Source organism: Lepidochelys kempii, chromosome 2 (assembly GCF_965140265.1).
Source record: "Lepidochelys kempii isolate rLepKem1 chromosome 2, rLepKem1.hap2, whole genome shotgun sequence".
NCBI lineage: Eukaryota > Metazoa > Chordata > Testudines > Cheloniidae > Lepidochelys > Lepidochelys kempii.
In genome coordinates, this window is record NC_133257.1 from 193,753,670 (window position 1) to 193,767,824 (window position 14,155).

At 43.6% G+C, this 14,155-nt stretch overlaps 1 protein-coding gene across 5 annotated transcripts in view; it reads right to left on the minus strand.

Moving 5' to 3' along the window:
• ANO10 (anoctamin 10) overlaps positions 1–14,155 on the minus strand; it is a 257,869-nt gene that overhangs the window by 197,225 nt on the left and 46,489 nt on the right. For all 5 annotated transcript variants that reach the window (XM_073333329.1, XM_073333328.1, XM_073333325.1 and 2 more), the window contains 2 exons: positions 6,785–6,859; positions 5,138–5,320 (listed from right to left, as the gene is read on the minus strand). In XM_073333329.1, coding sequence (XP_073189430.1) covers positions 5,138–5,320; positions 6,785–6,859 — 258 coding nt within the window. The remainder of the gene's footprint in view (positions 1–5,137; positions 5,321–6,784; positions 6,860–14,155) is intronic.

Genomic DNA, 14,155 nt, shown 5'->3' on the forward strand with positions numbered 1-14,155 from the left:
CATCTGTTATCACTGAGAATAGTCTAGATCCATCCTCTTTGGATCCACCTTTCAGGTAGTTAAAAGCAGCTATCAAATCCCCCCTCATTCTTCTCTTCCGCAGACTAAACAATCCCAGTTCCCTCAGCCTCTCCTCATAAGTCATGTGTTCCAGACCCCTAATCATTTTTGTTGCCCTTCACTGGACTCTCTCCAATTTATCCATATCCTTCTTGTAGTGTGGGGCACAAAACTGGACACAGTACTCCAGATGAGGCCTCACCAATGTCGAATAGAGGGGAACGATCATGTCCCTCGCTCTGCTGGCAATGCCCCTACTTATACATCCCAAAATGCCATTGGCCTTCTTGGCAACAAGGGCACACTGTTGACTCATATCCAGCTTCTCGTCCACTGTCACCCCTAGGTCCTTCTCTGCAGAACTGCTGCCTAGCCATTCGGTCCCTAGTCTGTAGCTGTGATAAGCTGCACTTATCCTTATTGAACCTCATCAGATTTCTTTTGGCCCAATCCTCCAATTTGTCTAGGTTCCTCTGTATCCTATCCCTGCCCTCCAGCGTATCTACCACTCCTCCCAGTTTAGTATCATCCGCAAATTTGCTGAGAGTGCAATCCACACCATCCTCCAGATCATTTATGAAGATATTGAATAAAATCGGCCCCAGGACCGACCCCTGGGGCACTCCACTTGACACCGGCTGCCAACTAGACATGGAGCCATTGATCACTACCCGTTGAGCCAGACAATCTAGCCAACTTTCTACCCACCTTATAGTGCATTCATCCAGCCCATACTTCTTTAACTTGCTGACAAGAATACTGTGGGAGACCATGTCAAAAGCTTTGCTAAAGTCAAGAAACAATACATCCACTGCTTTCCCTTCATCCACAGAACCAGTAATCTCATCATAGAAGGTGATTAGATTTGTCAGGCATGACCTTCCCTTGGTGAATCCATGCTGACTGTTCCTGATCACTTTCCTCTCATGTAAGTGCTTCAGGATTGATTCTTTGAGGACCTGCTCCATGATTTTTCCGGGGACTGAGGTGAGGCTGACTAGCCTGTAGTTCCCAGGATCCTCCTTCTTCCCTTTTTTAAAGATTGGCACTACATTAGCCTTTTTCCAGTCATCTGGGACTTCCCCCGTTCGCCACGAGTTTTCAAAGATAATGGCCAATGGCTCTGCAATCACAGCCACCAATTCCTTTAGCACTCTCGGATGCAACTCGTCCGGCCCCATGGACTTGTGCACGTCCAGCTTTTCTAAATAGTCCCTAACCACCTCTTTCTCCACAGAGGGCTGGCCATCTATTCCCCATGTTGTGATGCCCAGCACAGCAGTCTGGGAGCTGACCTTGTTCGTGAAGACAGAGGCAAAAAAAGCATTGAGTACATTAGCTTTTTCCACATCCTCTGTCACTAGGTTGCCTCCCTCATTCATTAAGGGGCCCACACTTTCCTTGGCTTTCTTCTTGTTGCCAACATACCTGAAGAAACCCTTCTTGTTACTCTTGACATCTCTCGCTAGCTGCAGCTCCAGGTGCAATTTGGCCCTCCTGATTTCATTCCTACATGCCCGAGCAATATTTTTACACTCTTCCCTGGTCATATGTCCAACCTTCCACTTCTTGTAAGCTTCTTTTTTATGTTTAAGATCCGCTAGGATTTCACCGTTAAGCCAAGCTGGTCGCCTGCCATATTTACTATTCTTTCGACACATCGGGATGGTTTGTCCCTGTAACCTCAACAGGGATTCCTTGAAATACAGCCAGCTCTCCTGGACTCCTTTCCCCTTCATGTTAGTCCCCCAGGGGATCCTACCCATCTGTTCCCTGAGGGAGTCGCAGTCTGCTTTCCTGAAGTCCAGGGTCCGTATCCTGCTGCTTACCTTTCTTCCCTGTGTCAGGATCCTGAACTCAACCAACTCATGGTCACTGCCTCCCAGATTCCCATCCACTTTTGCTTCCCCCACTAATTCTTCTAATGAAGATATTGAACAAAACCGGCCCCAGGACCAACTCTTGGGGCACTCTGCTAGATACCGGCTGCCAACTAGACATGGAGCCATTGATCACTACCCGTTGAGCCCGACAATCTAGCCAACTTTCTACCCACCTTGTAGTGCATCCATCCAGCCCATATTACTTTAACTTGCTGACAAGAATACTGTGGGAGACTGTGTCAAAAGCTTTGCTAAAGTCGAGGAATAACAAGTTCACTGCTTTCCCTTCATCCACAGAACCAGTTATCTCATCATACCATGAATCAGTTCATGGTACCATGCATACAAATCCCTGGACCCCAGTATGGCCAGAGTTCTGGCTTATACACAGGTTGCAGAGGACCCCAAGGCATGGGGTATTACTATTCTGGGTTCAGTATGTCACTGTACGTGGATGAGAAGGATTCCTGAGGTTTTGGATCCTCTATTCAGGCTAAAGCCTTGTTTCTGAGTGTGGGAGGCAGGTTCTTCACCTGCAACTGACTTTCCCAAAGACAAAAACATGGGATCCGCCTGTATCAGTCATGCCACTGGGACACTAATGACGATGGATCCCACTTGGTAGAATGGATCAGAAAATGGCTCCTGTCACTCCAACTCAGAACCAATGGAGTCAAAATTTCCCTGATGAGTACTAAGTTGAAATAATAGGAGACTCCGGATCAGGAAGTATAATAAAGCCCTCCAGTGATGTGAAACTTTCCTTAGTTTCAGAAAGATGAGGGCTTCTCTCTTTTTGCATCATCAGGAGAAGAGTACCAGGTGGTTTTAGTATGTTATTTCCCTTGCTGGAGTGTGGCAGAGCCAACAACGTATGATTGTCTTTGCACAGTTCCACTGATTGCTTGGTCTGGTGGTCCCAGTGCTTATGTTCATTCGGTTCCAGTGGTAGCATTGAGCCCTCTGGTACCATCTTCTCTTTTGGAGCCTGCAGATCTGCTGAGACCTCCTTACAGCTCTTCAAAGATCCACGAGCATCTCTTGACTGAGATGGTGTTAGAGAAAAGGCTCTCCTCTCAGGGGGATAATCTCAATTCAGGGGCGTCTCCCCAACTCATAAGAGTTTTCTACTCTCATATGTAGATTTATGGGAGTACTTATCTCTACTCTTGCCTGCCTCCACATCCAATACGAACTTGGTCGTGTGTTTCTTGGCACTTCTAGCCACTGTAAAAGGAGGGGGCTGTCTAGGCTGGGTCAGACTGCAGACTCACAGCATGCTCCATAAGGTGTTTCTTGAGTCTGTCTGCCTTTGCCTGTTTGGTTCAGCTGGGACAAGAGTGGCAGTTGCACTTGGAAATGACCAGGGCTTCTCTGAGGCAATATAGACACAGCGGCTGGTCATCTGAAACTAGGAACACCCAAGAGTAGGAGAGACAGTTCTTAAAGTCAGGATTTGGGACACAATAAACCTAGTATGGAAGATGAGGGGAAGGCCCTCCGCCACAGACTATACTAACTAACGATATAACTCTAATACTATACTAAATTAACAAAAACTGTTTAAATAACCTAAAATGAAATATTTACAATACTTACTGGTTCAAAGAGAAAAAAGGTCAGAGAACACTGGAGAAGTTCTGTCTCAGATCATGCAATGGTAGAGAAGGAACTGGAGAGGCATTTAGTCTGAACTGCCCCTTATGCCCTCAGATTGGAGCACAAAGAGGCAAATGGCATTGGCACACACCAACAGACAGACCCTGCTGAAAAAGCCCTCCAGTCTCAGGCACATGGTGTGCATGCATACCCCGAAGTGGAATACACATAGGGACCAGAATTCGAGAAAGTTTTTTTCTTTAATTAAGAATCTTACCAACAAGGATATGGAAGACCCAGAAATGCTGCAAATTTTGAGAGATGCTGTGAGCCAGACCAATTGCCAAAGTACTGATAAGTCACAGTAGTAGCTCTACCAAAGGCAATTAGAAAGGAACTGACTTTAGGAAAAGGGTGCGTGAAGTGCCTTGATAGCTCAGAACATGTGAACTATGGGAGTTCCTTCATAGGCTTTTGTTAGAAGCAAAAGACTCATGAGCAGGAAATCACTGGCACAGGTACTTTTGGAGAATATCACTGCGCTGGTGGCAGGGATGAATGCATCTTTAGTAAGCATAACCAGGGACATAGAACAAGAAAAAGATTGAAATAACTAGAAAGTAAAGAAGTTTTAGATTATGAGATAGGTTACATCTTCTAGACCAGCATTCTCAAAATGTGGATAAGGACCCCAAAGTGGATTGCGACCCCATTTTAATGGGTCCGCCAGGGCTGGCTTATACTTGCTAGGGCCCAGGGCCAAAGCTGAAGCCCAAAAGCCCCACCACCCGGGTCTGAAGCTGAAGCCAATGGCTTCAGCCCTGGGTGTCACGACTCAGGTTACAGGCCCCCGGCCAGGGGCTAATGCCCTGGGGCTTTGGCGTTGGTCCCCTCTGCCCGGGGTGGTGGAGCTCGGGCTTCGGCCGCCCCGCTTCCACCACCCTCCACCCCCACCTTCAAGGGCAGCAGGGTTCAGACTTAGGTCCCCCATCCTGGGATCGTGTAGTAATTTTTGTTGTCAGAAGGGGGTCGCGGTGCAATGAAGTTTGAGAACCCCTGCTCTAGACATATCCTTTGATTTTTAACAGTGGAAATTATGAAGGGGTAATGATTAGAACATTCATATCCCTAGATGGGACACAAGTATATTGTGTACCAAAGGCACTAATAGAATTGAGTATAATGTATTCTCGTATCATTCCTTGTTTATTTAAAATTGCAACATGATTTTTACAGTATCTATTCGCACAAAACATCTTAGACTAATAAGCTATTTTACCTTCTGCTGGTAAAAAGTGAACAAATATTTCTGATGCAGCAACTTACTATCCTACTTTATGATGAACAGGACAGACTGAAGCAGTTGTTACGTTAGCAATTTAGTTTTCTCTGGGTTCTGTGTTGTATGGGACACATCATGACTAATGCACAATACCCAAAATGTTTACACCACATCTTCACATTCCCTTCTAAAATAAAACAGTTCTTTCTCTTCACAAGCCACTACATTACAGTCATCTAAAATTAACATATGGCCCCTTTTTGTCAGCAGTAAATTTCAAAAGTTTTACCAAAGTAGCATATATTCAACTTACAAGATAGGTGCCCATTTCTTTTTCCAGGTTGACTTGCTCAAATAATGAAAGGTCAGTATCCACTTTTACGGAGTACACCCTTTTCTTCACTTTCGTATTATGTCTCTTTTGGAGCCAGTAAGGAAGTAAAGCTTCTACAAATTGATTAAGGATCTGTGAAGTTATCAGCAGAGTAGCCAAGCTCTTAAGAAAATTAAACAAAACAATATTTATTTAACAAAACTGTGATATATTTTAAATTATTTATTATTTTGTGCATTTAGATTACATTGTCAATGGTTATTTATAATCACAATAAAAGCAAATCTCAGGCCAGTCTAGTGGTCTAGCAATACCACAACACATACGAGGTAGATCTAATTCCCAGTCTTTGCCAGGGGCTGGTAGGGACTAAGTGCTGAGCACGCTGTACACTCAGTCCCTTGTGGGGAAAATGAATACTTTCCCAATGTGTAACAACCCCACTGACAAAACTAATAACGGAGCTAAATGGGCTCCAAAGCAAGCCAAATTGCGGCCTTTTCAGACAAAGGGTCACTATAACTAGAGTTTGGGAAAATAAAAAGAGGGAAATGGAGGAATTCTTGTACCTCCAAGGACAAGCAGCTCAGAAATCACCACATCAGGAAAAACAAAGGACAATATCAAACACAAGAAAATCTTAAGTGACACTGTAATTCATGAGACTAGCATTCCATGTCCAATCTCCCATTACCTGGGTGAGGAGGAGCTCCTCAACTGCAAAGGCTGGTATTTATAACCAACAGTTTTTAAAACTGGCCTTTGTTTCTTCACTTTCTGCTTTTAAGCTGTCTGTAGACATTTTCTAATTTGTACGTTTAAACTGTTGCTTAATTTACTTATTTAAAAAATTACCCGCAAAGACAAAAAAAAATGTTTGTGGTTCTTTATGATGTATAAAGAAAACCTGAAAGTTTGTTTGGATTTATTTTTGTTTTGTTTAATTTCTTTTCCAGTTGCTTTTTAAATTAAAATATCAGCAATATCAAGTCTTGTCTTTCCTGGTTTTTCTGGAGGTCTCCTTGGAGGACCAGAGAACTCATGTTCAAGGGTTATCAGCTTAAATCGAAGATTTTTAAATTTTTAAACAAAAACATCTTTTCTTCCTATTTTTCATGCATTTAAGTTAGATGGATATCAATAAAAACAGAGTGAGTTTTAAAATGTGACTAAAAATGATTTTCCCCTCAATTCTTTCCTTATGCTTGGTTTTTATGGTAGTTGTAATCCTACTGTTCTCCAGTCGTCAACAGAGTCCCTCAGGAAAAATAATGCAGACAAGATTTGAAAAGTCTAATGCATAACAAAAAAAAAAGGCAAGAGAAAAAAGGTTTCAGGCCTTGTTTATATATCAAAAAGATATTAACCTCCCACCCACCTTTTTCTCCTTTGTAGGTCAAATTGTTTGAAAATATTTTCTTATTTGTAGGTTTTATTCGTGCCTCTTTAATATTGTTATGACTTTGCAAATATATTAGAGGCACTGAAATACAGATAACTGGATTTGCCAGAAATTATTAACAGAGGGTGAACACATATCCTATATTAAAAAAGCAATAATTCCTCTGAATTCCTATTTCAACTAACCCTGTATTTCTTAGATATCTTACAGTTTCCAGAACTCACCTGTCGCAGAAGTTTCATATCAAAAAGGACAAAAGCAATGTAGAAGAGGGAGGCAAAGCAGTTTAAAAAGTTGAACTGCAAAGAAAAAATGTAAACAGTATTATTGAAAAGTAAGCTCAGGAGAGCAAATGTAGACTATGATCAAAAAATAGCACCCAACATAACAGCTAATTCAATTAAAGAATTATTGTTCAGATAAAAATTCTTCATTTACAAAGTTCAGTACCTGTATTACTAACAGCTCAGATTTTCTAACCTACTTTTCAATGCCTATGGCATTTACTTTTGCATTTTCCTCAGTGAAACTAGATGGCTCAGTTTCACTTTAGGCTACCTTGAAAATCTGAGCCTGTTCTCAATGTGCTAATTCCTAGAAGCTCCAGTCAGTTATGGCGATGTACAAACACAGATTAAGAAGGTAGCTTCTGTCCCAGACACAACAAAGGAGAATAATAAAAACTCAAAAGGAGAAGTGAAGGGAAAAGAAGAAGAAACAAGAATAAGAGCATGTTGTTATAAATGCCAGCTTTTGGCTTTTTTTTTTTTTAAAACTTTTCAGGGAAGCATTCCTATTCAGAAAAGCTTACATGCTTTCCTGATTCATGGCATATATGCACATCTCTATTAAACTTATAAAATGTAAGTAAACAAATATAGCAGATAAACATTAGAAATCCCTACAGCCATCTACATAGCTTTAATCAGTTGGGAGTTTCACATAGGCACAACAATAATAGCAGGTCTTGAGGAGAGATCTGAAGGACAAATTTTGGTTCTAAACTAAGATGACGATGTTTCTTTAAGTTATGTCACAGTGTTGGAAATATATATAAATATATATCTGCTGGATGATTCATTGAGAAGTGGTTTCAGAGTAGCAGCCGTGTTAGTCTGTATTCGCAAAAAGAAAAAAAGAGTACTTGTGGCACCTTAGAGACTAACAAATTTATTTGAGCATAAGCTTTCGTGAGCTACAGCTCACTTCATCGGACATCCGATGAAGTGAGCTGTAGCTCACGAAAGCTTATGCTCATATAAATTTGTTAGTCTCTAAGGTGCCACAAGTACTCCTTTTATTGAGAAGTGGGTGTATGTACATGAGATATACAGCAGTTGCATTTTTAGGTTCAATCAGTTTTAAAAGATTACATGAGTTTGACAGATATTCCACATATTTAAAACGGGAAATACCACTGGTATTGGTACTGTCTCTAAAATAAGAATGAATTTTAAAGGGTGACAACTGTACGTATGAATTTGGAACCTTGCTTAAATGAAAGGATATATGTGGCAAGGAGGATACATTTTCTGGATATATATACAACTCCCAATGGATTGCCCAGCAGATTGCCCACCTGCCAAACATGTATCCTATTTGCCATCAGTGCTGGCAGAGTTTGGGTACAAAGGGAGCGGTCTGTTTATTCCACCCCTCTTCTGGAAGGTTCTCTTCCTTCTGCAATTTGTAAGTACCAATCTGCCATAACATTTATGATCTGTAAATTTTGCAAGATAGGAGAATGAACCTGCTGAGGGTTCCATATAGGTATATGATTGTACATTATTATATAAACTAGATATATGGACACACAAATATAAAATATGCAATATTTATTTTATTTCGTGCACACTACATTACACAAAATAGCTAACATTCCCATTTTCTGACAAACAGCTGTAGAAGCAAAACTATATCTGCATAAATGAGATTCCTATGAACAATGAGGCAGACAATGGTTTTGGATAATACCTTTTTGGTAAGTCTTTCATTCAGCAACGAAAACGAGCCATCTCTAGCTGCATAATGTAACAACACAAGAGTGACCTCCATCAAAAATACCAGAGTTGTATTTTAGGCTACAGCAGTGATTCACCAGAAAAATAAAGAACTCCTACAAAATTAGCAAATTTAAAAAAAAAAAAAAAAACCACCCCACAACCCACTGTGACTTTCCCCTGGTGTTATCTGAACCAGTGATCTGCTATGTCACGCCAATCCTTGACTCTGGGAGTCAGCCTTACTCTGCTCTGCTGTGAGAACCACTTTTCAAAAAGTAGGATATAGTATTTAATACATTAAATTCAAAGTTAACACTGCATATATGTGAACACACAAGAAATAGAAGATATTAAAGGTTCCATGGCAAGAGTTACCTTGCCCATGTTGTACATACTTTAATATTAAAGTTGCATAATTTAATAATCTAAATAGTATCCTAATAATACAACATGGGCCTAATCTTAAACTCAATGCATTCAGTAGAAAGACTTCAGTGGGCTTTGGATCAGTCTGGATATGAGCAATCTGGACAATTTAATGTTGCTTAAGGAACATTCAATTTTGTAAGATGAAACAAAAAAATCTTTAAGATACAGCATTACTGAATTGAACAATTTTTTAATGCAACTCCACAGAATGGAAGCTACAGTTCTCAGGTATTTACACACACACACACACACACACACACACACACAAAACCTAGCTGCAATACTATGCAATTGTATATTATAACAACTAAAAACCACTAATATTTTTCATAGCCATGCACAAAAAATGTTCAATGATTTATAACTTATTTGCCCTTTCTCAAACATAAGTAATTATTCCTCAATGAGGGCTTTAGCCCTGATCCTGCACTGTGATGCACGCAGACAGACCCCTGCGTCTGTGCATAGACCAGCTGACTTCAGCAATGCTCTAATCTATGGAGTTGTAGGGTGTGAAGTGGGGCTATATCTGCATAACTTATTATTTCTGATGGATACAACTTTACAGTATTATGAAAAATTGCTGTATATGGAGTGCCTATATGTATGTAGAGCCACCCTGCTGACAGGGCCTGTATGTATACCTCAGACACGTACAAAGGGAAATACTTAAGGTTAATGACAGTATTTAGACCTCACAAAGGTTATGCAAAAAATAGCTGAACCTTTGGAAAACACAGTAGCCGATTCCTTAGTGGTTCTCAAACTGTGGGTCAGGACCTCAATGTGAGTTGCAACCCCATTTTAATGGGGTCACCAGGGCTGGTGTTACACTTGCTGTGGCTTAGGGCCGAAGCTGAAGCCTGAGCCCCACCACCCTGGGCAGCAGGGCTCAGGCTTCAGCTTTAGGGTCCCCCCCCCGCCAGGGGTGGCATTGCTCGTGCTTCAGTTTTGGGCCCCCCCAAGGATGGTGGGGCTGGGGCGGGCTCAGGATTCAGTCCCCCCATCCTGGGATCATGTAGTAATTTTTGTTGTCAGAAGGTGGTCACGGTGCAATGAAGTTTGAGAACCCCTGCTGGAGGGAAGGGGGATGAAGAAGCAGCAGAAAGTTTTCAGGAGGACAACAAAAGAGGCCAGGTGACAGAAGGAGTTTAAATAAGAAAACCTCACAAAAGCATGAGCAGACAGGAAGCCAAAGCCTAGGACAAGGGAGAATAAGGTCACAAAAACTGGGTGAGGGGCTCCAGAAGGGTGAGGTCATCCAGAATGTAGCAGCTTCATGGGGCAAGGGGGGCCAGTCTGCTTTCCTGAACTAAGATGGCACAAGGACCCTGGACAACACAAGGGACTCAGACCCCAGCCCAAAGAATGTCCTGGAGTGGTGAGGAAGGTGAGATAGGGACCTGTGTTTGGTGTTTACTGTTTTGTATGATCCGTACTCTCCTGTGCTTTATATGAGTAAATATAAAGGAGCATAAAAGTGTTAGTCTGTACAAAGTATAACATGTGTTGACTGCTTCACAACTGCTGCCTGCCGGAGGGACTTGCTGAAGCTTTGGAGTGGAATTATGGGTGAGTGGTGTGTTTAACTAATTGGAGTATCTTGGGGGTCTGTGCTGGTCCTGGGGGCCTAGGGCAGGTAAGCAGAGCAGCCCCACTTCCCAGAGGTGTAACAGACAGAGCCAGTGCCCAGGAAATGTGCCCAGGAGGCCACACAAGGAACCAATGCTGCAACCGATAGGGGCTCTAGAAGTTTCACACACCCCAGGGGATCCAAAGCACAGAGGCTGAGATTCCTCTCATTACACTGGCAGGGAATGCCCACTATGATCTGTGAAATAGGGGTTCAGCCATGCAGAGGCAATAGAACAGAGGTGGGCAAACTATGGCCCGTGGGACCGTCCTATCTGGCCCCTGAGCTCCCAGGAGGGGAGGCTAGCCCCCAGCCCCTCCCCCACTGTTCCCCCTCCTCTGCAGCCTCAGCGCACCGCACCGCCCCGCCAGCGCTCTGGCCCACCACTCCTGCCGGGCAGGACAGTGGCGTGGCTGGCTCAGGCCAGGCGGCAGGGTTGCGAGCTCCTGCTGCTCTGAGCAGCATCATAAGGAGGTGTGGGGGGGGGGGGTTGGATAAGGGGCAGGGAGTCCCGGGGGGCAGTCAGGGGACAGGGAGCAGTTGGATGGGGCGGAGGTTTGGGGGAGGGGGCTGTCAGGGGACGGGAAACAGGGGACGTGGGATAGGCGTAGGAATCCCTGGGGGGCTGTCAGAGGGTGGGGGTGTGGATAGGGGTCTGGGCAGTCAGGTGACAGGCAGCGGGGGGGTGGGGTGGATGGGGGGCAGTCCCGGGGGCCATGTCTGCGGGTCGGGGTGTGGATAGGGGTCGGGGCGGTGGTTAGGGGCGGGGGTCCCAGGAGGGGGTGGTCAGGGGACAAGGAGCGTTGGATGGGTCAGGGGATCTGAGGGGGGCAGTCAGGGGGCAGGAAGTGGGAGGGGGCAGATAGGGGGCAGGAGCCAGGCTGTTTGGGGAGGCACAGCCTTCCCTACCTGGCCCTCCATAAATTTTCACAAAGCTGATGTGGCCCTCGGGCCAAAAAGTTTGCCCATCCCTGCAATAGTAGGATCAGGGCCTTAGGCTGCAAATTTAAAATTCAGATGTTTAAGTTATTTTGCACAAAGTTTCTGGGAAAAACAGAATGGGGTGCTATTATTCTTGTAAATATAAACAAAATATGGCTGACTGGACTTAACGTCCACTCTTGAATGACAATTCACCTTTGGGCTGAGAAGAGGTATGGAAAGTTTCAGCCTAAAAGAATATTTTTTGAGAAATTTGTTCGTGAAAACAAAGATTACTGAAAGATCACGTGCAACTGTAATATAGCACTTACGACAGCAAAAACCGGAGCAACCAGAATGTTTTGTAAATAATACTTCCCCCCAAAAAGTCCATGAAGCAAGATTTAGGAAACCAATGAAAACAACAACAGCCAGGAAGTTCAAAGTGAGTGTTAATGTGCTCTTTTCAAAATGAACACTCAATGGTAAGCCACATATAAACAAACAAACAAGCAAACTGGTCTAATTTCCCAGGTTGTTCTTTATTCCCTTTTTATAGATGGGCACTATATTTGCCCTTTTCCAGTCCTCTACAATCAATCCTGTCTTCCAGGACTTTTCAAAGATAATTGCTAATGGCTCAGATATCTCCTCAGTCAGCTCCTTGAACATTCTAGGACGTATTTTATCAGACCCTGGTCACCTGAAGACATTCAACTTGTCTAAGTAATTTTTCACTTGTTCTGTCCCTATTTTAGTCTCTCATCCTACCTCATTTTCATTGGCATTCAGTATGTTAAACATCCAATCACTACTAACCTTTTTGGTGAAAACTAAAACAAAAGTCATTTAGCACTTCTGCCATTTCCACATGTAGTATATTCCATTACCGTTTGTGCTACAAGATGTATACTTTAAAAAAGCAACTAAAAATACATACACATCTTATTGTGACTCACATAGAAAAACAGATCAGCACCTATAGTACGTTGCACAGCAAGGCCTTGAAGCAGCAAACACTTAAAGGCCCTGTCTACACTGGCAAGTTTCTGTGTAGTAAAGCAGCTTTCTGTGCTGTAACTCCTGAGGTGTACACACTTAGTGCGCAGAAACTGCACAGTTGAAGCGCTCCAAAAAAACCACCCCAACGAGAGGCATAGAGCTTTCTGCGCCGGGGCTACAGCACTGCAGAGCCAGTGCAGACACCATGGCGATTACACCGCTGTGACTGACCTCCGGGAGGTGTCCCAAAATGCCTGTTCTCACCTCTCTGGTCATCGGTTTCAACTTTACTGCCCTGCCCTCAGGTGACCAACCATCATCCCCACCCCGTAAATTCCTTTGGAAATTTGAAAGTCCCCATCCTGTTTGCTCAGTGACTTGCAGTTGTCTCAGTGCATCTTTCCAGGTGGCCATGCCTGCTCCATTCACCAGGCAATCCCCTGCTTGGAGCAATGCCGAGCTGCTGGACCTCATCAGCATTTGGGGAGAGGAGGCTGTCCAGTCCCAGCTGCGCTCCAGATGTAGGAATTATTATACCTACTGTCAAGGTTCCTTCCCCACTCTGAACTCTAGGGTACAGATGTGAGGACCTGCATGAAAACCTCCTAAGCTTACTTTTACCAGCTTAGGTTAAAACTTCCCCAAGGTACAAATTAATTTTACCCTTTGCCCTTGGATTTCCACTGCCACCACCAAACTTTATCTGGGTTTACTGGGAAACGTAGTTTGGACACATCTTTCCCCCCAAAATCCTCCCAACCCTTGCACCCCATTTCCTGGGGAAGGTTTGGTAAAAATCCTCACCAATTTGCATAGGTGACCACAGACCCAAACCCTTGGATCTGAGAACAATGAAAAAGCATTCAGGTTTTTTACAAGAAGACTTTTAATAGAAGTAAAGGAATCACCTCTGTAAAATCAGGATGGTAGATACCTTACAGGGTAATTAGATTCAAAACATTGAGAATCCCTCTAGGCAAAACCTTAAGTTACATAAAAGACACACAGACAGGAATAGTCATTCTATTCAGCACAGCTCTTTTCTCAGCCATTTAAAGAAATCATAATCTAACACATACCTAGCTAGATTACTTACTAAAAGTTCTAAGACTCCATTCCTGTTCTGTCCCCGGCAAAAGCAGCATACAGACAGACACAGACCCTTTGTTTTTCTCCCTCCTCCCAGCTTTTGAAAGTATCTTGTCTCCTCATTGGTCATTTTGGTCAGGTGCCAGCGAGGTTACCTTTAGCTTCTTAATCCTTTACAGGTGAGAGGATTTTTCCTCTGGCCAGGAGGGATTTTAAAGGGGTTTACCCTTCCCTTTATATTTATGACACCTACAGACAGATTTCACGATGCATGATAGAAAGGTGCCATGACCAGGACACACTGCAGTGCAAGGTAAAAATGAAGGAGCTGTGGAATGGCTACCACAAGGCGCGGGAGGCAAACCCCTGCTCCAGTGCTGCACCCACAAGCTGCTGGTTCTACAAAGAGCTGGACGCGATACTCGGTGGCGACCCCACCTCCACTGAGGAGATCACTGTGGACACTTCCATGGCTCGCGTTCCAGTTGAGAGAAAACCGAGCCAGGAGGAGGAGGAAA